This window comes from Augochlora pura, chromosome 7, assembly GCF_028453695.1.
Source record: "Augochlora pura isolate Apur16 chromosome 7, APUR_v2.2.1, whole genome shotgun sequence".
Lineage (NCBI taxonomy): Eukaryota > Metazoa > Arthropoda > Insecta > Hymenoptera > Halictidae > Augochlora > Augochlora pura.
Genome location: NC_135778.1, coordinates 33,831,294 through 33,856,056, shown reverse-complemented (window position 1 = coordinate 33,856,056; position 24,763 = coordinate 33,831,294). Strand labels below are relative to the sequence as shown.

The 24,763-nt window shown below is 36.1% G+C and overlaps 1 protein-coding gene across 1 annotated transcript; it reads left to right on the top strand.

Annotated features, from left to right (window-relative positions):
* Positions 1-2,909: 2,909 nt before the first annotated feature.
* On the top strand, positions 2,910-24,756 carry Slf (C-type lectin domain-containing protein slf). The gene is made up of 4 exons (XM_078184818.1): positions 2,910-3,011; positions 5,025-5,160; positions 19,987-20,166; positions 23,640-24,756. Exons 2-4 carry the CDS (start codon positions 5,025-5,027, stop codon positions 24,020-24,022), a joined length of 699 nt encoding a protein of 232 aa, XP_078040944.1. The 5' UTR covers positions 2,910-3,011; the 3' UTR covers positions 24,023-24,756.
* The last annotated feature ends 7 nt before the right edge of the window (positions 24,757-24,763 follow it).

The window sequence follows — 24,763 nt, the reverse complement described above, 5'->3', positions numbered from 1 at the left end:
TCTGCATTATTTGCAAGATGTTAAATGTTTTATTCTATATGGTTTTAACAGGTTTTGTGTTTCGCCGAATTAGGCAATTGCCTCTGAACGTGCCTAATTCCAGAACCATCGTTTCATGTAAAATCTCTGGCGGCGACCGTGAAAATTAATCGATTCGATATGATCTGATACGTATGTATATATGAATATTTATGTATACATACATCCTATACACATATATGTATAATATATATACACACACACATATACATGTACATACAATATATAAACCTTGACCCATGTTTGTCACACTCGTTGATACTTTCATTCAATATTTAAGATTAGGCATGCGCTCGACGATGTACAGGGTGTCCCGTTCACGATAAACGTCTTACAACCAAATAACACTGTGAACAAAAAGTAAGGTGAATTTGTTTATAAAATATAAATTCTTTATTTATTCTTTTTTTATTTTTTTTCTTCCTAGGTTGGTAGGATTGTCTATAACATTTGCCAATGGTCTGTTAGTCAAAAGGTTTAATTATCTCCGAGTTACACGTGTTTTTGTAAACAACCAAAAGTCATCACGATAATGCACCATGTCATACTGCATTGGTTCTTCGCGACTTTTTTGCCAAAAACTCGACTCATATCGTTCCGCAACCACCGTATTCGCCCGATTTGGCTCCGTGCAACTTCTGGCTATTCAGCAAACTCAAAAGGCCAATGCGGGGACGCCGTTTTGACACGATCGAGGAGATAAAAACCGAATCGAAGAAGGTCTTGAAGGCTATACCGGAAAAAGACTATTCCGAGGACTGGAAAAATCGTTGGCAAAAGTGCGTTTTATCGGACGGCGACTACTTTGAAGGGGATGAAATTGATTTGTAAGAATAAATAAAGAATTTACATTTTATAAACAAATTCGCCTTACTTTTTGTTCACAGTAGCACATGTAACAATCGAGAATATCGTGTGGTCTCAAAACGTGAATTTGATGTTGTAAGAAAGTTCCGTCAAAGTCACGTTAAAAAATGTCACTCCAAGGTCATGGATATTATTTGCACTCTAATGTCTTCCTTTCATAACGTCGCGTTATGGGCAACATCGAGATAAGCACCTGGTCACAAGCATCATCACAAGCACAAGGTCACCTCGATGCGACAGCGTCTCGAACAATATTTTACGTCTGATGGAGGAACATGTCATGTCATTTCTAACGAATTCTAACGAATTCCTGAAGCTTTTCTCATCATCGTCTGGTCATACTTGGCAGCGCTATAGGCATTGACTAATAACTATTTAATAGAAAAGGATCACGGTTATGTCACCTCGATTTTGTGATCTTGCAAATTCATTGTTACGTCGTTATTCGATTGTCACCATTTTATTTATATTTGTTTGTTTATATTTGCCTGCGAACCAATGGATGGCTGCCACCGTATTCTATGAGCTTCAATCACGCAACGGTGTTCATTTATTTGTTCGAATTGTCGTCCAACTTTTTCTTACGATTTCAAAACACGCATGATCACAAAATAAATTGGCAATGCCTACATAGTTGAAACGGACGAATGCCATCAAGAATTTGTAATTTTTATAGATGCGCTCAGCAGATTACAACAATTTTTAGTATAATTATTAACTGTATTTATAACAAATAACAGAGTGCGTTAAATATATATGTGTATGTGTGTGTGACATTATATAATAATGAGAATTGTGAAAGTTACGTTATCGGATCAAGTAGATGCTATGATCAGTGATCAAAGTGGATATATTGAAAATTATGATCAGCGATCTAATCGCAGTGGAAGCAAGGGTCAGTGACCCAATGAGATGCGAAGATTCTCCGCTTATGTGTCTTCCTTCAAACTTTTATGTCGTATAAAGCAGTTGGACATTATTGTTATATTTTTCCCCATAACAGACTCAAAAGCATTTGTAGCAACGTACTATTCAATTAACACATTCCATGCCACGTGTACTACCGATGGTACATGCTTGCAAGTTTATTTAATGGGCTAAAACATAGTTTACAATAAATCCAGAATTAAAGAATTAATTTCCATCACAAGAATGGATCGTAATGAATTTGTTTTATTATTATATCCGATTATTAATAATTACAGATAATATAGCAAGTTCTAGTGAAATAACAAATGACTAGAGCGAAGAGTCGAGTAATAATAGCTCGGCATAGGACGTGTTAAGGAAATAATCAGTCAACATCTTGAGAAAATGTCAAAATGAGAGGAGTTTTGAAAATGCTTCTATTCTATCGAGGTTGTTAAAAGATAACATTACCAGTGTTACTTGCAATTGATGCGAAAAATCTTATTTATATATATTTTGCACTACCGAATGTGACAAACAAAGTAACTTGAGTATTGCTACACTCATGCCTATAGTTATTGCTCCGAAGATTAGCCTACTAACACCATTAACTTTAGAAGAGAACGAAGTCAATTCCATCGAACGGTGTAACAATTAAAACAATTTAATAACACGAAAGTCATCGGAGTTATCGAAACAAGAAATTCTCATTTGATTAATGTTAATTGGAATTGATACAGAAAACCTTCGCGTTCGGTTACTTGTGTCTGTGCACTACTGGAGACACTTTTATGGAGTGCTTTCTACCTCGTCGACAACAATGGCAACACGAGGGAGCAGCGAGAGGGGTGAAACCAGTTTGGCAAATCATTTGCCATGTTCGCTATCTGCTCATTGAAATTTTACAGCTCCATCGATTCGGAGAAGAAAAGCGTGACAAAATCCGAGCGCACGATCGCCCAATTATTAGACTAATTATGAGTAAGGTCGAGCCGAGAAGAGATGGGTCCTTGTGACTCACGCCAGAGTGGGATGAGTCCTCCGTCTTGGTGGGGACCATTTCTATATAATCGACGGTGAAGGTGCCCGTCTCTTCATATCCTATCAGTGACCACGTTTCTTTCGCTGTCGGGCTCTTCTTCCGATACGTACACCCGGGATAATCAAACGGACGAGCAACAAACTAGTGAGACAAGGTGAGTGGTCCAGATAACTGAAGTGCTTTGCTTCAATCCGTTTTCCTCTGTCTTTTCTCTGATCTTGCCCAATGCTGCAACGGCAATTCAGAATTCTGGCCAAAAGACAGTGTAACTCATGTGAAGACTATTGCAAAAGAATCGCTGTGAAGAAGACAAATTTGTCAATGTCGTACCAGTAGAACTTTTGTAAATTGCTAATGACAGTTATTACTATACCGCTGATTTAATGCGTTTATGAGGGAAATAAGTAGCTGATGTATTGTTAAGTCATCAGATCAATTTCGGAATATGGTTGCACTGTTCCTGAACGTAATGACATTATTCAAGGAAACAATTCGTCCTTATTTAATTTTTGTTTTCTTTTTTTTGCAATCGTCGAGGGTAAATTTTGATATTGTATAAAGATCCGCAGTCCAGTTATCATCTTTCTTCGTACTTTAATGCATCATCTGTGATCCCTTAAATGTTGTGGGTCAACATTTTTTTGGACACAGCAAAGTAACATGAAAGTATCAATGTAAACTGATGCAATTAGTGTTCGTCAGTGATTTAGAGTTCTCCGCTTTGTTAATGACTCATAAATTCTCCACTTTTTCAACAATTCAGAATTTCGCCGCTTTGTCAACAATTCAGAAATTCTCGACTTCGTCAATGATTCATAAACTCCACTTTGTAAATAATCCAGATATGCTCGTCCCTGCCGACAATTGAAATATTCTCGATTTCGAGAAAAATTCAGAAATTCGCCACTTTGTCAACATTCCTCAGCTAGTGGAAAGTCCCAAAGATTATTGAACCGATCGTCGATGTTTGTGCCCGTTATATAAGACGAGCATTCCTCCCGTCGGCTTTTAATTAAAAGAAACGAAGCGCGTTCGCGCGCACAATCTTCTGTATAAGGTATCCACGGATCGGCAACACCGCCAAAGAAAAATGGTGATGAGTCGCAGGGATGTCGAGTTCCCGATGCTTTCATCTATTCGCAAAAAAAAAAAACTGCCAGGAAAGTTCGTTCCATTGACACTCCCTAAGAGAAACTCCCATTGACTTAAGGAAACTGACAATGAGCCTAGGAGTCACGATCTTTATCTTCGTCCGTTGGTATTCACCGGCAACTCTCACCGATCCTTTTTTTTTTTGTTGGCTATCTTAAAAGTGTCATGTATTGGATTTGTTTCTGGCATGGCCGTAGTTCCCACTACGCTTGTGTAACAACTATAAAAGTGGCGGGCTTACGACTTCTTTCAGCCGAGTATCGGTTACTGCAGATTTTTATGGATTCGCGAGAAAAACGTGTGGATGAAGTTTTGAAATTGTTAAGAAAATAGTTTCACTATCTTTCAGTTGACGTTTTTACTCGACTCCTGGCTCGTATAATTGACGCAGACAATTTTGTATTCCAAAGTAAACGTCTTGCGGTATGAGCAAAAAGATGGTCAAACATGAGCACACGGATAATTTGAGGCAATTAAAATTATTTAGGGGAAACGTTCACTTTCAGCTCTTTTTATTGCTAATTTAGCAAAAAACATTCAAATGAATATATTACACGAATATGAATATTTCTCTGCAAAAAGCATCGTCTGCATTGATTTTGGCATAATTGCTATGGTACATATTTGCTACATGGAGACATTGATTTCTTCTCTTTCCAATCTATTCATTGTTACAAATGCATGGTTGCAATTGTTCTGTTCGTTCCTGTTCAGGAATACATTGCTGCAATTTATGTATTCGTTCTTATCACAAATATATCGTTGCATCTGGCCTGTTCGTTTATATCAAACGCGTATTACAGCATCTCATCTATTCCTCTTTGTTTCATATACATTGTTGCAAGTTCTGTGTCAATTCACGCCACAAATACATTGTTGCACTTGAGTTTTGCGTTCCGATGAATATGTAATTCGCAATCTGCAACGCAGAAACGATTCGAAAAATTGCCCAAAAATTGCTGGGCTGTTCGAGCGACGAAGAATTAACAGGAGAAACGTTGTAACATTATTACAGATGATACTGGTGCCACTGGCCGTGGTGCTGTTCGCGGCGTTCGCCCTCGCAGAGCCCGCCATCAACGAAATTCGGCCACAAAGCAACAGACCAGGAAGATTCCTCTCGCTGCCAATTCCGCAGAAATGCTCGAACCGTAAGTGGACTTTTCCAACATTATGCAAACGCCGCCGGCAAAATTGGCGATCATTCAAACACCGTACATCGCTTTACACAACACTCGACTCCGCGATTGAACAAGTATTAGCAAAACAAATTGACGGACGCCTCTGTCCTCCCGGCGTCTCCATAAATAGAATCACCGTGGAATTTCCTGGTTCTTCCAATTTTTTTGCAACATTCTTCGCTACGTTACCTCTGCAGAATCGTTGAACAACCTGTCGAGGATCTAGTACCATTGAACGGTTCAATTCGTTCGTATTGCCATCCGAAAACAAGAGACCAATTGGTAACAAAAGTGTTTTTACAACTTGTGTAATTCCAATACAACCATAGGATTCGATATGATTTTTGAAAGTACAGTGAAACGTCGGACCTCCGGATCGAAGAATATTTCTACTCTTTATTAATCAAATAATTATCGAATAGCAAACTGTTTATTGACAACAACGCAAATACAAATAACACTGTTTATTTTAGAAAATCATTGGGAAAGTTTTAATTCAGAAATTCTTCTAAAATTCGAACTCTAATTTGATCTCGATTAGTTCGGATAATCGAACGAACGAACAAAGATATTTCAGGTAAACTAAATACGATTTTCGACGTCCGTGAAGAAACTTCGGTTTTTAACGATTTAACAACAATGAAGCAAGTCGGCTAGAAGATATTCGTTTTCATATCGTTCCCCGTTTTAAATAGAATGGGGAGAGATTGTCAGCAGAGAGTCGAATTGAAAGTAAACTCCCGGAATACACAAGCAGACGCTCGCGGTATTAGAGATTAAGTATACTAACTTTCTAACTATTAACCTTGGGAACTTGTTTCAATCTCGGTTTTGAATTCTTCGAGCAGCTACAACGACGCGCAGGTAATCGATTCGTACTTAGAGAAGGTTTCTCCGATTGATCGATTCGACATTGAATCGATCCTCTTTTGCGTCTGAATCGGGGAGTTGCAATTAGGCTGCATCCGATTACGCATCGTTAAGATTATGCTGGACGACGTTTCGTGTTCCAATGACCGACAACCGTGCGTCGTGTTTCCTTAGGCGGTGAACTATTATCTTCGTGTTGAAACAGATGTTGAAATGATAGCTTCTCGAAAACTTGTGAAAACACTTTTTAAATTATGATTGCGTATCATCAAAACGTTAATTACAATTTCTGTTGAATATCTATGAATTATATGCACGCCGAGAATTCATTGAAATTCAAATTCACATTAAAAAAACTATTACGAATTTATCTTGATTTAAATTCACTTAATAATAAATGAGTAAAATTCATAGTTTTATTATGAATGAAATACCATAAACTATTTTATAACCATATTTGAGGATCGATGATGAATTTAAACAGATCATCATATTCGTTCGAAATAATTATAGTCAATGGAAAACAAAACAAAATATTTGTAATATAATTCTAATTTTGTATACTAAATAATTCTTTAACTATTAACAACTAAAATAGTTAAAGTATTAGTTAATAGTTAAAATAGTTCTTCGATCTTCGTTAAATTCATCATCCAAAGAATCTTCTGAACTCGAATTAATCGAACCGCGTACGTTTTTTACGACAACGTATGTTTAAACGAAAACATTTGTCAAAAAATGTTCATGAAACATTTCCGATCAGTGACGCCGACTGGCTTGATAAATTAATGTGTCAACGAACGAGCAGAATCCGCCACAATAACTCCATCGAATGTGTTAAATTTGATTGAACTATGGCGAGACCGAGCACAGAATTCATTTCCAAAGACGACTACGATCATGATCGTGCACGTGCGACGCGACAAAAGATTATCAGCCGTTTAGCATTATCGTTCCGAATAAGGTGGTCGCAGAGCGACGAAGAGTTAGGGCACACGATCAGTCGAATTATTAAAATTCCGAGAGCCGGATGGGTGCAACGATCGCGACGACGAGACAACAATCGGTGAACGCTTCCGTGAATCCGGGACATTTAGATGCACCGGCACGTTCTGTAGAAAGAAATCGAGGTTGGTGCTGATACACGCTAAGAAGGCTCTCGCGCAATCTCTGCCCGTCGCGTATTCTTAAAAGCCGGCACGTGACACTGATCTCGCCCGTGCTATTTGTGCAATCGAATCAGACACCTGGCCGGCTCCGCTTCTCACGCTGATTCGCGAACGGTTCGTTCAACCGAGCATTGATCAATTTATCAACATTTTATCGTTAAACTTTAATTATCAAGCTTTTATTAATCAAATATCGTAAAAAGATGTTGAATGAAAAGTGGAGCAAACTTTCACTAAACATTGCTAGAATCTTTTTGCGTGCAATTGTCGAGACTTTAGATGAGCAATAACTAGATTGCAATTTTCAATTCGAACTTTTATAGGTCGGAAATGACGCCGAAACATTCGTCGAGCGTTCTAATCTTTCGCCAGACGTTGCCGTTAACAAATACGATCATCGAGCAGATTTTAACAGAATCGCTAACTGAATTGCAAATCTTTTCGTGTATTTAAACAACGGTGAATTGATCATTTTCAATTGGAACGTTTATCAATCGAAAACAACGTAACAATACTCCTGGATCGTTCGAATTGTTTACTGTTTCATGATTTGCCCGTGAAATAGCCGCGTACAAATTTGCATCCGTCTTGATAACGATCGATAAAGTCACGGTGTTACAAGAACGTAATGAAAAATTCTCGAATGAAGGCAGTTAGACGTACGTATTAGTATCTCGTGGCCTACGTAAGTGCTAAGTGTTGCTCTAGGACTCTTGCTTCGCTTATCTTGGCGACGAGAAAGTGCATCGTGAAGACGACAGTTCACGTTCCGCGTCGTTTCAGTGACCCGCTAACAAGAACACGTTCAGAGACAGGTAACTACACTTGCTAGGTATGCCCGAGGTTCGCACACGGTTATGGCACGCGTTCAAACTCGCGAGTCTCGTGTAGAGGGGGGATTATTTACATTCCGAAGCCGGTTTGTTTAACGAATTTGCAAAAAATTGTAATTACCTTAGATGTTAAAATTAATACGTAGAAATGGACTAATTAATTTTTACCTACACTGTACCTGGAGTCGCAAGATCAGTATTGAAGAAAAATTCGAAATGAAATGAAAATTTATAATGTACGTTTTATACAAATTATGGCTATTTTAATGTTTTGTTATTCATTGCCTAGAGAGAGTACATTTCAATTTATTATATTTTCAGAATTTTAAATTTGTAGAAATCGATTTCCTTCTTAATTACTAGAATCAAAGTGCATAATTAATTAAAAAGATATTCCGTTGAGTTGTAGTTACTTTAATGTTCTATAATTTATTTGCTTTGTATTGGTGTATCGCTTACGTCAATATTTGTGGAAAATAGAAACTTCTGAAACAAAATAGATAGATATCTTCTTACTAATTTGTAATTGTTTATAAAAATCCAGAGGAGCCGATTTTTACTTTGTATCGTTTATTCGACGCGATTGCATTTTCGCCAGGTGTTGCACGATGCATATTCATCGCGGCGTTCGCAGAGCCATTTCCTCACTCTTCTCGGGACAATCGCGTTTTCCAGGGACACCCAATAGCGTTTTTCAATTACCGTCCCAATCACATGATATTTCCGTCATTAAACACTTAACTCCGTTAAAAATCTCGCTGTTTTATAATCAAATTACAACACGAACACGATAAAGTGGGAAAAGATGCACACTGATTAAAGGTTCCCTCACATCTACGAAACATCGTACACGTGCAGAACTTTCTCTTTTACTGCAACGAATCCTGGCAAAATGTTAATTCATAATCGTTTTGTGACATCAGCTACGATAAAAGTATTATTAACAGGATATTTTAAATATTTTACGAGATTAACAAATATTTCGTTGACGCTGCTCCCGCGTTTTCGTTCTTCCGATTTCTTTATTCGAAGTCTATTCATTTTGAAATCGAATGTACAACTTTGTTGACAATTTACTTTTAACACGAGAACATTTAATCAATTTTAAGGGATCAGAAATGCTGCTTCGAGAACATTTTATTTGAGAATGTATAAGAAGATTCGATTTTATCGTGAAATTGATTGAGCAGGTTCTTTTAACAATCAGGATTTAACGTTGAAGTGTCTAAAAAAATTCAAGGAACTCTTTACTTTGTTTAATAGCATTTAAGAAACTTGTTTCCGACGAAATATCTGTGGAACACGATTCTGTAACGTCTGTTGCCAGTGTTGTATGACTAACTTAATACGAGTATATAATATGAGTATCTCTAATTGCTCTGGAAATACCTTCCTTTACAATTATTTGTCTGGATCGTGAAAAACGGAGTTTCCAACTTTTTTTTTTTCTTGCCGCCTCTAATCCGTCATCGTATCCGTACTTTATCATTTCTTCGTAATTACAGCTCGTCTGCACGGTTGAATCATGGAATCGTCCAAAAGAGATATTAAATTATCTGCCGCATATCTAAATCGAGGCTCATTACGCAATGGAGACCGCTCTAACGGATCTGATGGAGTCGTTAGGATTCGTAAGCGTTTGTTTCGATAGAAAACAAGTCAATTATCGGCTTGTTATTCCCAGGTTAACATCGTCGTGGCAGATGAATTCATTTCCACCTCAAGATTTATGTCAATGCTGTAACGGTAAAAATTACTAAACCGTTACCCACCGACTGATTAGCTACGTTGTCGATATTCTTAAAGCCGTCATCATCGTCGTCGTCCACGTTCGACGATACTGCGTTGCAAATTGATCCGGGCTCGATGAATATTAATTACCGTGAAAAAATAAATTACACCGTTATCGTGTCACTATTTCAATGACAACGTGCATCCATCTACATTGTTTCCTCATTTATCTACAATATTCCTTCGTCATCCACGCTGTGCCATCGTTTATTTATATTTATTTCTTCGGTTATCTACATTCATTTCTTTGATTATCTACATTTATTTCTTTGATTATCTACATTTATTTCTTTGGTCATCTACATTATTTTTCAGTCATTTACAGTGCTACATCGTTCTTCGACTATCTACATTATTATTCGCTTAGCTACGTTATTTTACTAGGCAGTTGTTTCTCTTTCCGTTTCATCGTTCATCTTCTTTTCCGTTCGATTATCTACATTGTTTCTTCATTTATCTCATTTGTTTCTTTAGTTATCTGCGTTACTTCTACGTTTAGATACATTTCCGTCCTTGTTATCTACATTGTTTTACTAGGCAGTTGTTTCTTTGCTCATCAATATTGTTTCACCGTCTCCGTCTACATTTTCGTTCGGTTATCTACATTGTTTCTTCCTTTAGCTCCAAGTATTTAATCGTTATCTATATTATTTATTATGTTATTATTATTTATTATGTACGTTTAGCTGCATCCGTTTCTTTGGTTATCCTACATTGTTTCTTCGTTTCTATACATTGTCTTCTCATTTAGCTACATTTGATTCCTTCGTTTCCCTATACCTGTTTCTTCGGTTATCCACATTGTTTCATGTTTACGCACACTGTATCTCTAATTCGCCCGCATTGTTCCATCATAGTCTACATTGTTCCGCCGTACCACCGAAACGGAAGTTCGATCGAGATTTTCGCGAGGACAGGCATAATTTCAAAACGGTCGCATTTCCACGGTATTTAATCACGTGAGAGGCACAGACGGACCGTGGGACTGAATCACCTTTGCCGCAATGGTGCAACCTAATGATGTTCGGATACCGACCACAACCGTCTTAGATCTTACAACCCAATGATTGCATGCCTGCCCCCCTGGAATGCTCGATCATCCGACGGCCGACGCGACGGTCTCGTGTAACGCTGTTCCATCCACTTGCCAACTTACAATTAGTAACAATGAGAGGATACAGTCACGCATCGGATCGATGAAATCATCGAAAGCGGAGTTCCTTCGTGACCCCGTTTCCTGAGGAACATCATTTTATTCGCAACCCTCTTGCGTAACCGACATTTTGCCGTTTTTATTTTCATTTCATTCCATCTCGTGCTGCTTCCTTGAAATGAAATCGCTACGCTTGGGTTTGCATTGTTTCAAATCGAACAACGAATAATCGTATTGAATCAGAAACATTATCCGAGATCGAATGATTCTTTTAAATTATTAGATATTATTGAATCACTCTGAAATAATTATTATTGCACTGTTATTGTAGTGTAATTTTTCTAGAATTATTATGAAATAAATATTATTTGATTAAACAATATATTATTTCAGGATAGATCGTATAAACATTTGCGGCAATAATCATTGTTTTTGTAATTTATAGAATTATGATTCATAATTTTAAAAATATCGTATCTTTAATACTATGATATTTTTGTTACCAAATATTATATTAGTACAATAATGAATTAAGGACATTTATTTACATAAATTGTGTCTTATTTCAAATACTCGGTTCAAATGAAACAGCAAATGATGCGGCATGAGATGTTGTATTAAATTAACTGATCAATTACTCGTCCCAAGAATTTCGAATTTCCTGGACGATTACTGTCGGCAACGCGAAAGCCTAATCACCGGAACAATTTAATGACGCTTCCGATATTAATTTATATGCGTACATTGTACAGGTGTTTAGAGTTACTGTACTGAGAGGATCTTAGGCCACTTTCGTAACAATTGATCATTTAGTTGATCGCTTGATGCAGCGCCAGATTATTGTTGCAATATTCTGAAACGATGCGTTCACATGGCCTGTGTGAAATTACTTTTTCTTAAGCTGCTGCATATACTTAATTATAGATAAATACGCCTAATTAGAGAAGAATTTATAATGGCGTAAAACAAGTTTCGCGTGTAACAGTTGAATATGGAAGTAATAATTAATTGTTGTAATTCATTACAGAAATAATAATAAAGAATCAAAATTTTAATTCTATCTTCTTGCTTTTAAATATTGTTTCAGAAAATTCATAGTTTTGTATATAAAACTCGAATTTAACAATCATACTTTAGAATTATTGTTTCTAACCACAGTTCCATAAGAAACATTCTGTGAAGACAATAAAAATAGTTTACAGTTCAGAATCGAAACAAGTTACAGCTAAAATAATTTCAAAATAAATTATCAGCTTTATAGAATTTAATATGATATTATTTCGAAATCATATAGAATTTAATGTGATATTATTTCGAAATCATATAGAATTTAATGTGATATTATTTCGAAATCATATATAATTAAATTACAATTTAATTAATTATAATTAATTAAATCGATAACGATAGTACTCAAATGTGCAGCGTTTAATTTTATGAAAATGAGTGCACGGTTAGCCAGTGAAAGCAAACTTCCGTTTAAAAAGAAATGCAAAGCGCGTCCCCATGTTGTGACCATGCGGCTAAGGGACTAGAAAGTTAATGAAACGTCAGATTATGATAACGACGAAAAAATGGGACTCTCCAAATTAATTCTATTAAAGTAATCTCGTAAGTATTATAATTAAGTTAATATAATTGAATATTCCACAATGTTACTTAGAATTAGTCGCAAAGTTGATATAATTTCGATTTTTGCAATGTTGCTTTGCTTACCGAATAAATTCATATAATTTCGTGACTTGCAATATTGCAGAACGAATAAAATATCATTCAGCGACCTGCAATGTTACAGAACGAAAAAAATTAATATAATTTCGTGACCTGCAGTGTTGCCCAGCGAATAAATTTCTACTACGATATGCGCATGTTAACGAATTAAATTAGGCAAAAACATACCAGAATTATTACAAATTCTTCATTAACTCTTAACAAGCGTGGGATAGCAGGCTCATTTTCGTAACGTTTGTTATGCCCGAGAGACTCTCGATCTTATCAAGATAGTTCTTATCACCATTAAGAGAATACAGTTGCCCAAGAGACAGTGAAACTACCTTTGTTTTGGATTACTTTGTAGCGGCTAATTTCAGATTATTTAAACTAAAGAGAAAGGATTAATTTATCTCTGCGTTAAGTAAACATGTGCATTGTTTCTCGCGAATCTTGAAATAACGTTGTAATTATTACAATATAACCATCGTTGTTACAACATAATTGTAATTATTACAAGAAAATTCTAAGTATTGCGAAAGAATTATGCAACGGATTGAAAATTTTAATTATTACAAAAGAATAATAATTACAATTATTGTAATAGAATTATAATTAAAATTATTGCAATAGAATCATAATTATAATTACTATAACATAACTATAATTACAATAAAAGAATTATGGCTACTCTAAAATAATTGAAATTATAATGACTCTAACCAACTAATTTACTGTAACGGAAATAGAATTAGAATTATCAGAATAAAATTTAGTACAATTGAACGACAGAATTTTTAGATAAACACTCGCATATTTTCCTGCAAGGGTTCCATCTTTAAATTTACACCTGTCGGAATTTTTTCCAAAAAATTCACGCTATCAAATACGCTCGCTCTCATGGCGATTACAAAAGGTCATATGAGAGATTCGACTAATATTTTTTTAATCGCCGCTTCTTCTATTTCAGTCCTATACTATTCTGTAGCTCGATTAGCAGGTCAGCGTCTGTTGCCAGGACAGTGATACGTCAAAATGATTTTTAAATAATGCTTTAACGAGCGAGTCGAAGTTTTGGTACTTGGAATGATCCTTGGGCGATGGAAAGTTAGATTCCCCATAGCCATCCAGTTGAAGATGGCCGTTATAGCAACGGCGAGGGAATTATCTCGCGGGAGCGGCGTTGTTTCCTTTCGCAACGATTCTTGACATTTTCGTGGCAACGAAACATCGGCCTTTTGTGAGGTTGTCAGTCGGACAGAGCCTTACCGGAGAACGCGTTGCCAGTTGCGACAGCTGATTGTTCAGCGCTGTCATAAGGAGCGTTGACTTCGAGGCGATTTGTTAGCGAGTCTTCTTCCCTTGGATCGTTTTGCGCAATTCTTATTAAAAACTACTCGCCAGGCTTAATGAAACTTCGATTCTTTGTTTTCTCGCGTTGCTATGCTAACGATCAGGACCGCAACTATGGAGGAAACATTTTTTGTTATTACACTATCTAGCACTGACATCTCTGATTTTAGTTTTGAATATTTCTGATCTTTTACTTTGAATGAACATTAATACTTCTGATTATTTACTTTGAACATTTATGATATTTTGCTTTGAATATTTCTAATTTCTTGCTTTGAATATTTCTAATTTCTTGCTTTGAATATTTATGATTTCTTGCCTCGAAAATCTCTGATCTTTTACTCTAAATATGTATCACTGTTTTTTTTGCTTTAAAAATCTCTGATCCTTTATTATAATATGAACTATCGACGTAAATTCGTTCGTTGTCAAGTTAAGGATAATGTTCCTAAACCATAACGATATTAAAGAGTGGGAACACATGATTTCATAAATATCGTGTTTTATCGTTTCTATTACAAATAACAATTACAATACGAAGAAATTGTTTTTCTTACCAATGACTGTTATACTTGAAGAAAATTAAGTATCGATGGCTCGTAACAGTTATATAAAACAGCCTTTTGCCTTTTGAAAGAATTTTGAAGATGCAATTTCATATTTCTCTTTCGTACATTGACTTTTGCCTCTTGTGAGTATTTTATCCTCGATCGTTACTTATGTGGCGTGCTATGAAAATTCGAATTTTGTGGAGTGAGGTGCGGGAAAAAGAGAGGGAAGACTGTTACGTCCCGGGTCCGCTAGGGGACTCGTCAGTAAGGCGTTCTAGCGGGCCCTGCCTTAGATAGGGATAAGTGTAATTTTTTTTTGTTGGTTATGTGTTGATGTTTTTATAATGGAACCGTGTCTGAGAGCTATGGCCCTCTTACCGGTATTTAAGAATTTATGGTTTATGTGGGATTACCTTCATGATGTTTTAAGGTTACGATTGTGGCATTGAGGTTGGTGTGGGGAAAAAATTTTCAAAGAAAACCCCTAAGTTAAACAGGGATAAGTGTAAGGGCGGTTTCGGTGTATATACATATATACAAATCGGGACGGTTTTTAGATAGTTGCGGAAAAGGAATCCATCTGCTGGCGAATGGCGGAGATAGTCGCCACACTTATTAATTTACCATTTTTTAATACATAATTTTAATTCAAACACATCGTTGTTCGTGATTAATTCAATTGAACTATTTAGCATTATGTAATTGTATTACAATTGCAATTACGAATTACAATTCCATTGAATTACAATGCAATTTAATTACTTATTTTTTTTTGTCATTGTACTCCAATTATAGTTACGAATTACAATGGAATTTAGTTACTTAGCTTTCTGTAATTCCACTTCAATTTCAACTATAAATTACAATTTCATCGAATCACAATGCTATTTAATTATTCAGTATTTTAGAATTGCAATTGAATTACAACGCGCTTGAATTACTTCGTAATTATAATTCCCCGAGCAAACCAATTGTAATTCTGCAAAAATTCCGAGGAAGATCTGTTATCGAATAAAGCAAAGGTTAATTTTTACCCGGCGGACTTTCTTCTTTCCATACCAGGAAACGCAGCCCACTTAATGTTTCATTGCAAATACCGTTCGCAAATATTGACTGTCGCTGTTCGCATACATTAAGAGTTTCTATCTGAGAAAAAAATAAACAAATTTCGGCTGGGATCGCATCGGAACAGGTTCCGATCCTGTTCCGTGAAAGTGAGGGCCTTCCATTTGTTTGTTTTACGTCTGAAAACGGTTTCGGAATCTCGGGACAGCTTCCCGCTATGTCGTTCCTTCGATTTCTTCCGTGCTAACGGGCTCAATTGACTGTCATTTCTTCCCGCCGGTCCTCGTTAAGTTGTCACGCGAATAATAGAAAGTTCGTCCCGTGATACACGAGATCTGAATTCGGAAGCAGTCATGATTAATGGTACTCGGAACGCTACGGGTGTCCGGTAGAATCTGGTCGACCACGGAACTGGCGAATTTATATCGTTTTCTTTTCTCGAGATTTACACAGCCTATTCGAACTATTTCCGATAGAAACAATGCACGTGGCTAGCAATTAATTTATACGATTTTTATATTGCGCAAATATGCAAAGCTAAATTTAATTTTCATACCGTTTTCCAGTGAATAGAATATTGCTCGTGGTAGAATTAAAATACAGGTGTCGCTAATATTTATCAATATAAACAGCTTCTTCTATTTTCATCGTACATATGTATTCCTGCAAAATGAAAATCGTTTATTATAAATTACAAAAATAAAGACCAGTGGCCGGGTTAAATTGTATTTTACTCTCCGCGATTTTAATAAATTCGAAATAAAATTGCATAAAATCTGCGTTCCAGCGATATTTAACGGACATGAAATATAAACTAAATCTGTAATAATACAAAGCGACGATGAATCAACGATAAGACTGAGTAAAAGTGGGAATTAAATGATTCGCAGCGGCTGTTAAGATAACAGAATGATGGCAATGGAGAAACGCTTTGGAGAAGTGTGTAGAAGACCGGTTAAGAATAGCAGCGCGCCTAAGTGACCGTAAAACGCATAAATAGAATATCTTGGTGCACTGTCACTGGCGAAAAAAGGAACGGCAGTAATAAAAACGTCGTAATCCGTGAAGGAGGAGGAGGAGGAGGAGGGGAAGGAGGAGAGAAATCGTTGGCAGGATTGCACGCGCGATTATGGCGATTATCGCACGAAGTTCCTTGACACCGTCGTGAGATGTGCGAGCGCCTCCGAGGGCGCATAAATGTTTAATGAACGATGATATAACGATCGTAAATTGCGATCGTACGTGAGGCGCTGCGAGAAAAAAAAAACGGAGAGGGGACAGAAACGGACAGAGACAGAGAGAAACTGAAAGAATGACGAAGCGTAAGAGACATGCGACTCAAAAGATGAAGAGAGAGAGAGAGAGAATATGAGATACAAAGAGAATAAAAGAGTAACAGAGTGGGAGAGAAAGAAAGAGAGAGTATGATACTAGTAAAAGAAAATATAAAATACAGAGAGAGAGAGAGAGAGAGTGACAAAGTAATAGAGTGAGAGGAAGGGAGAGAGAGAGAGAGATTCCTGTTCCGTTGAAACGAGGGATCTGAATGCGTGGACGGTCTCAACGTCGGCGACCTATCGTGGATACTGACGTAACAGAAAAAATTGCATTTCGCACTCAACGATGTCACTTACTTAAACCCGTAGCACTCATTGCGATTCATTGCGATCCATTGCGATTCATTTCTTTCTACAACTTTCCCTTTTCTCCCTCCCGCTCCTCTCCGCAAGAGTCACGTATCGTTGACCTTCGGTAATAAGATTTTTATTTTCCGGCTAGAAAACTATTTAAGGGGAAAGTTGTCAATACAGTGCCAATTAACACGTTTACCAGCACGGTGCTCGTGCATATGGATGACATAATTCAATCGCAATACTTGTACGGAGACCACAGAAAGAGTTTCCGATTTTTCACAAGTTGTTGATATGCAAGTTGTTATAATTTCGCAAAGTCTTGCGACAGTATACCTCGACGCATTTTAAAGCTCGTTCGTCTGCTGCTTTGTGTCTTTTGTACGTTGTTCCTTTCTATTTTGTTCCCTTTATTGTTCGCGGGCCACGTTATTCTCTCAACTTTGTTCTCGTCGCTTGTTTTCTTTTGCTGCTTTGATCTCTTATAATATTGATTTCCCCAGCCACTTGCTCTCTTGTTACTTTGTTTTCTCGTTCTTCTATCCTTTGCTTTGCTCTGTCCTTTCTACCCTGTTTCCTTGGTATTTGATTCTCCTCGTTCTTTTGCACTTGCTGCTTCGTGATACCATTGTTTAATTTTCTTCGTTATTTTGTTCTTCGTATTCGTTTTCTTGTCGTTTCATTTCCCTTGCCACATTTTTCTTTCTACTTGACGTTTTCTGAATTTGAAGTTAATGTTTCGAAATTGAATGGCAACGTTGAGTGGAAGTTAATGTTTCGAAATTGAATGGCAACGTTGAGTGGAAATGTTGAGATTAAAATTCATCATTGAACGAAAGATCTGTCCGATTTCACAATGTCTCGCATTTGTCTATCAGAAAATTTCATCTCCTTCTCAAGCATCAAACTACTGTTTAATTTAAATGCATAAGTGTTATAAAGTTGTCTTAAGTTAAATAAAAATTTGTTCCTTAAATAGAGTTATCCTAAATTAGGTAAGTAGAATTGTTTCTTAAATACAGCTGTCTTAAATCAAATACAGGTTTGGTTTACCAGATAGAATTCTCGAAGCCATATTTACAATAGAGACAGCAACCCTTTGAAAATTACAAACATCTATTTAAGAGTACAATTATAGCACCACCGTTATGCATCAACGTGAATGAAGTCCAATTATAATACTAATTCACCTAATCGAGCTAAGTGTGTGTATGTAACAAATGGTATTTGCCAAAATAGGTCAAGCAGTTTTACGAAGGATAAAAAGGGGGAATATAGTAATGACAATCGTCCATTAGTGGCAGAAACTTATTCGCGAGAATTAAAGGGGAAGGAAACACGGCTGGCAAGGGACGGAAGTGGTTTCTCGATTATACCGAAGCACACAATGGCGGCGATCGTATAAGATATCGTAATTATTCCTGCGTTCATTGTTGCGGGCATCTATTGTACGCCCGTAGCTAGGATGTTTACAGAAAGGAGAGAAATGCGCGTTCAATGACGTTTTTATCAACTTGTATATACATCTTTAAAGGTACTACCAAATTGTCACGGGAACTTACAGTCTTCCCTATTTTAGACAAAATTTCTGCACATTCAAATGAAATAAATCTATCATCTCAAATAGTTTTATTATTTGATATAGTCAACACTCAGCTCTGCTTGCAACTTGTGTATTTTACAAAAAGCTCTTCCAAATTTGACCAAAAACTCAATAAAAGCGATACGTTATGCATTTCAGTATCCTTTAAATTATGTTCTGTTCTAAACAAAGTTTCAATAATTTGACACGAAACAGTTTTATTATTTGAAATAATCTACTTAGGTCTGTTTGCAATTTGTGCACTTTTCAGAATTGTCTGCTTCATTCCACAGGCTCGCAATCGTTTAAATGCCATAGTATTGGCAAGATTAGATAAATAAATAAATTTTCTATAATGTAAAAGAAAATGGTATCCAGCTATTCTTGCACTTTAAGAACGTCTACCAAATTGTCCCATGTACGTACTCGGAATATTCCAAGCGACACGTTATTCCCTTGCCGTTGCTCTGAAGCGTGAGAGAATGAATATCCTCTAATATTCAGCAAAAGTCGATTCGAACGGCTCTCGCGAGAGATTCCCGTGCGTGTGCGATTCAATTATCTTTAAGCTGGCCGTGTATGGCCGAGAGGTGGATTTGTAATCGGAGGCACATGATTATCGTGTGCTTAAATGTCAACGGTTTTACACTCTTTCCTGGTATTTATGCAGGAATGCCTCTCCCGTCGACGATTTATGACGGGTGTCTCATTATGAGATTCTCACGAGACTCGGTTGCGAAAGGGCTGCTCGTATTGGACGGTTTGTCGGCCGTATTTTGGAAAAAAAAGTTTTCTTAAATCGCCTGTTTAATCGAGAGCGCGATTGCCGTAGTCTGCGAAATGTATCTCGTACCGTTCAGCTCATTTCCAATTAAATAAAAATTGCATCAATTATTCTAATAGTTCTATAAGAATGATCACGATTGTTACGTGACAATAGTCAAAATTGCTGTAACAATAATCACAATTGTTCTGATAATTGTCGTGATAATGATCACAATTAATACGACTATATAATCGCAAACGATTAACATTTATTTCAGCGATTTCAATGACCGGAAAATAATTGCTGTTTGTTTCATTGGCAGGGCCGAAGGAGTTTAATTACAGAGGCCACAACTATTTCTACAGCGGTCATATTCCCGCTCACGCTAACCAGAGGGTGGACTGGTTGGATGCCAGAAACATTTGCAGAGAATACTGCATGGATCTTGTGTCGATCGAGACACAAGATGAGAACAACTTGGTCTACAGACTTATTCAGCAGAGTGAGTACTTTTAGAATTTTTGATAATTTTTTTGACATCTGTTATGGTTTGTTTCTTCGCTAACAATTATAATATCAATTTCAACAGAGATAAGGTTGTTACGAAAAGGAAGCTTCGGGCTTTAAAATAATAGATTGAATCACAAAATATTTTTACAGTGTTTAGGAACTTTATTACCTCCGCCGCGGTAGCATGCGAAAATATTTTAAACGAAAATTAACAATGCATTGCGAATGTAAAAGCTTTACGAAGATTTATTATTGTGCAATTTTTATTTACCAAATTGTAATACTTCAAATATCGATAAAGAGAAGATTGCTTCAAAGTTTTTAAAAATTAGGAACGGGGTGTTTAAATACTTTTTGGAGTCAGTGATTAATTAAATAAAAAAAGAGTACTATATAGTCTAAGAAAATATGCAAAAGCACAATTTTTGGAAAGTCTCTATCGAAATATAAAAAGTTAAAATGGAAAAAATAAAAGGTTACTATAGTTTTATTGAACGTGACTAAAAATCAGCTTTATCTTTTCAAAAATGTCTAAAGTACTAAAATTAAAAGATTCTAATCTGTACATTTATATATGAAATGTTCCCTTCGGGCGAAAACTGGTACGATATTTCGTGTTTTATTGAGGTTTCAGGAGTTTATCACTTATTATTGTGTACAGTGTACGCCCAGCATACACCTGTGCGTACTATTTCGGTCTCTGTGTTTATGGTGGCAGCTTATTATGTTGCTCCCCATGTTTGTTTGCGGTCACAGCTATATGCCGTTTGTCTTTCTCAGCCTTGATGGTCGCAGTTTGAATGGACACTGTGAAACAGTTTATGTTGGTGTTGTTTAATTGCTTCATCTATCGTGTTCCCTATTCAGTCATGGCACACGTCAACCAGAGTTTTGCTGTACATACAATCTTATCCCTTGTTATGACATTAAACATACCAATCGAACGTGAAATTTTTCATAGTAAATCTGTAAATAATTATAATCTGAACTTGGTGGTCATTAGAATGCCGCTCTTTATGCAAAATAAAAATTGTTTGATTTCATTGTAAGAAACATAAGTTTAATGAAATTATCTCTTTTTTTTAGATAATTGTAATAGGTTGAAAATATTTGATCTAGTCTTTTTGGCATAAACGCATAAAATTCGCGATCTAGTAATCACACTCTGAAATTGCATGACTGGTAGCTTAATTGAAATGTCCATCAATGTTATTTTACTTTTCTGAAACAATGTTGATTCATTTGTCCAGTAAGGGTTAACCTTGGACCAATTCTGACCCGCAAATTCTCATTTCCAGAAGCAATCCTATTTGCTGACCTGCAATATTATCTGTAATTACAATGTGTCTCGCTGAAAATATACATCTTGCCTTAAAGAGGAAGTGTACAATCTGGACTGCACAATCTAGATTCTAGAATGTAGGGCGCGATAGATATAAAAACGATTCTCGACTATCCGCTGCTAATTCTTCATCGCTCGTGCATTCGTGTCCCTAGCATTGTTCGAAACTTCACGAAAGCATATTTCCATGACAGGAATCATTAAAACTTCTTCTAGAGAACATAAAATCCTATTGCATAACAACATACGATTTCACAATGCCGACTGGAATGGCCACAGGAGAAGTTAAAACAATTATCACGTGTTGCGTTGTTAAAAGTGGTGTTGAATCCATCGAATGTACAGCATTATGTCAACAAATTTCTCAGCATATGTAAAAGTACTAAAGTAATTCGAATCTTTATGAATTTGCTGAATGAAATAAAAATTCTCGACGTTTTCACATCTTGTAGTTAAAAATGATTTGGGGGCAAAAAGTTGACAGACCTTTCCGTATTGATTGCAATGTTAAAAATAGGTTTCTAAATATGATATAAATAAAACAATAAGTTAAAGACGAAGGAAAAAACTGTAGATTTTTTGAATCTGAGGGGTTTTATGTTTGAAATTAGATTTTCCCATGAAACGATGGAAACAGGAGCTGTTTCAACAGCCACCGGGCAACATCCGGCAACCGAAGGTCAATGATTTCACGAAGCAGATCGCGGGCGATGTAACGAACGTGTTTTCTAGTGTCGATATCATCGATTCAGTATTATTCCCATCAGAAATTCGTTAAACCCTGTCGTAACTAACTTAGAAAGTTCTGCGAACCACCGAGGAGTAACCGACAACGAGAGATACAGAAGCAACCAACTTCGTGAGCAATTTATTATATAGCCAAGCCAGTAACTTTCATTCTCGCGAGGCAGATAGTTCAGAAATTTCGAAACAAACAGTTTCAGTGATTTATTAACGTCGCATCTCCAGCCGCGGCGTTTCGTCACGACACGCGAGAAAACATGATGCCGATATCTTGGCATTGTTCAAACGATACCGCATCGTCACTTTCCTATTGAACTAGATCCTTATCGATCTATTTCGCATACTCAATTTTCCCAAATGCTTTCTACACGAGACACAGTAATCATTTCCAGACGAGTATCTCAATAATTTCCAAGCGAATATTGAAACGATAATTGCTAAACGCGTATATTTTAAATAACAAATTTTAAATAAATATCTCAGATAACTATGTCGAAATAAATAGCTTAAATAATAATTTTAATTAGAATTCAATTAAAATTATTTTCGGTGAAAACAGTCGATGTAAATAAAGATAACATGTTAATTGTTGACTGATACAGAAATTCTTTGATGTGGCTTGGATATATATATAATATGACGGTATAATTTGCAACGAACTTATTTTGCAATCACGAATGAAACATTTGTTCATAACAGTGGTTCTAGAATATCCAATAAGTCGGTGATTTAACGTTTGGATCTTCAAGGTAAAACCGGGGGATCTTTAAGTAGGTTGAGGCTGAAGAATCTCATCCTTTTATATACATTGTTGCATCACAAAACTCATCAATCTTTCGAGCGCACGTGCGCAAGGACAATATATTCTGAAATTCACCTGCTTCATATAAAAAGCAAGCCTACTCGATTTCTAAAAAAAGATCTATTTGTCATCTCTGTTAATACAAATTCAGTTTGGAAGATTAAAAAATCAACGTCATAGAAAATCGACTTCAATTATTGTAAATGTACTTAAAATTAACTAATATTTCCGTGGTATAATCATTCAAAAATATCTTCATCAATTTCCATACAATATTTTTATATATCATATTTGTTTAAGAAATAATTCCTATTTCAGCTGTATTTCAAATATATTCAATTTCAAAGTTACTAGAAAAAGATTTCATAATTTGTTGATGTGAATGATGTTAATCAATATTTGAATTCAAAAATTTAACTGTTTTTGATTGTGCTTGTTATTTAAAAATATATATTGGAATTCGTTACATACAATGACATCAAGTAACAGATCAATTTTACCATATATCTATCAATTATAGTTTAATAATTTCACCCATTCTTAAACTATGTTAATCAACAAATTTTCTTTTATCTAGACGATGTTCCCTACATTTGGACGTCCGGACGTGTCTGTGACTTCAAGGGCTGCGAAAACCGTCGTGATCTGGAGCCAAAGTCGCTCTATGGCTGGTTCTGGTCCGCAAACCGAAAGAAGATGGCACCCACACACCAAATCCCAGATGGTTGGAACTTCAACCCATGGTCCCAGACCGGACATAAGAAAGTTAGACAACCGGACAATGCTGAGTTCGATATTAATGGTACCAACGAGTCCTGTATGTCTGTCCTGAACAACGTCTACAAAGACGGCATTAGCTGGCACGACGTGGCTTGCTATCACCAGAAACCTTTCATCTGCGAAGACTCCGAGGAGCTTTTGAACTACATAGCCAGCACCAACCCCAGCCTCCGTCTTTAAAAACCAAGTCCTGAGTAAACAAGTTCACGTCATCAACACCTGTTCTATTCGTCTCTGCAAGTTGGGCGAGACAACAGCCAAAAAAGTAATGGAAACGAGAACCATTGTCAGAAATTTCATCTACAGTAAATAACTATTTAAGCGTGAATTGATTTGCTGTTGTTTTTAACCCTCTGGATCACATTGTATTAAATGGCAACACTTGTTTCACATTTGTCGAAGACTTAATTAATTGACAGATATTGATTACTTTTCTTACATTGATGGAAATGTGTGATTAGTAGTTAATAAGTATTAAAAAGGATGATTTTATTAAATTCTTAAAGGAAAGTATGCAAATGTGACTTAGGGGGTTAAGAACTTGTTATTCTATCTGGTTCGTTAGGCTTCTGTTAGTAAGAACTGTGTAAGATACAAGAAAGTAATGACACAGACAATGGATTATTCACTGTCTCTCCTAATTGTAAACTAAATTTTTATTTTAAACACACCAAGAATATTATGTATAGCATGAACGAATAACATGTTTACCAGTGTAATGTTAGAGTATTTATTTGTATTCGATAATTTCGAAGAATAAAAACTGAAATGAAAGATTCAGATAAGGGAAGTCTCGCCGTTACATACGTATATGACCCACAATTCAGGATTACTTTTATAATATACCTATTTCGTTATTAAAACATCCATTAAGGTGTAAACATATTTATTAATAGAAATTCGGCTGATAATGTGTACACA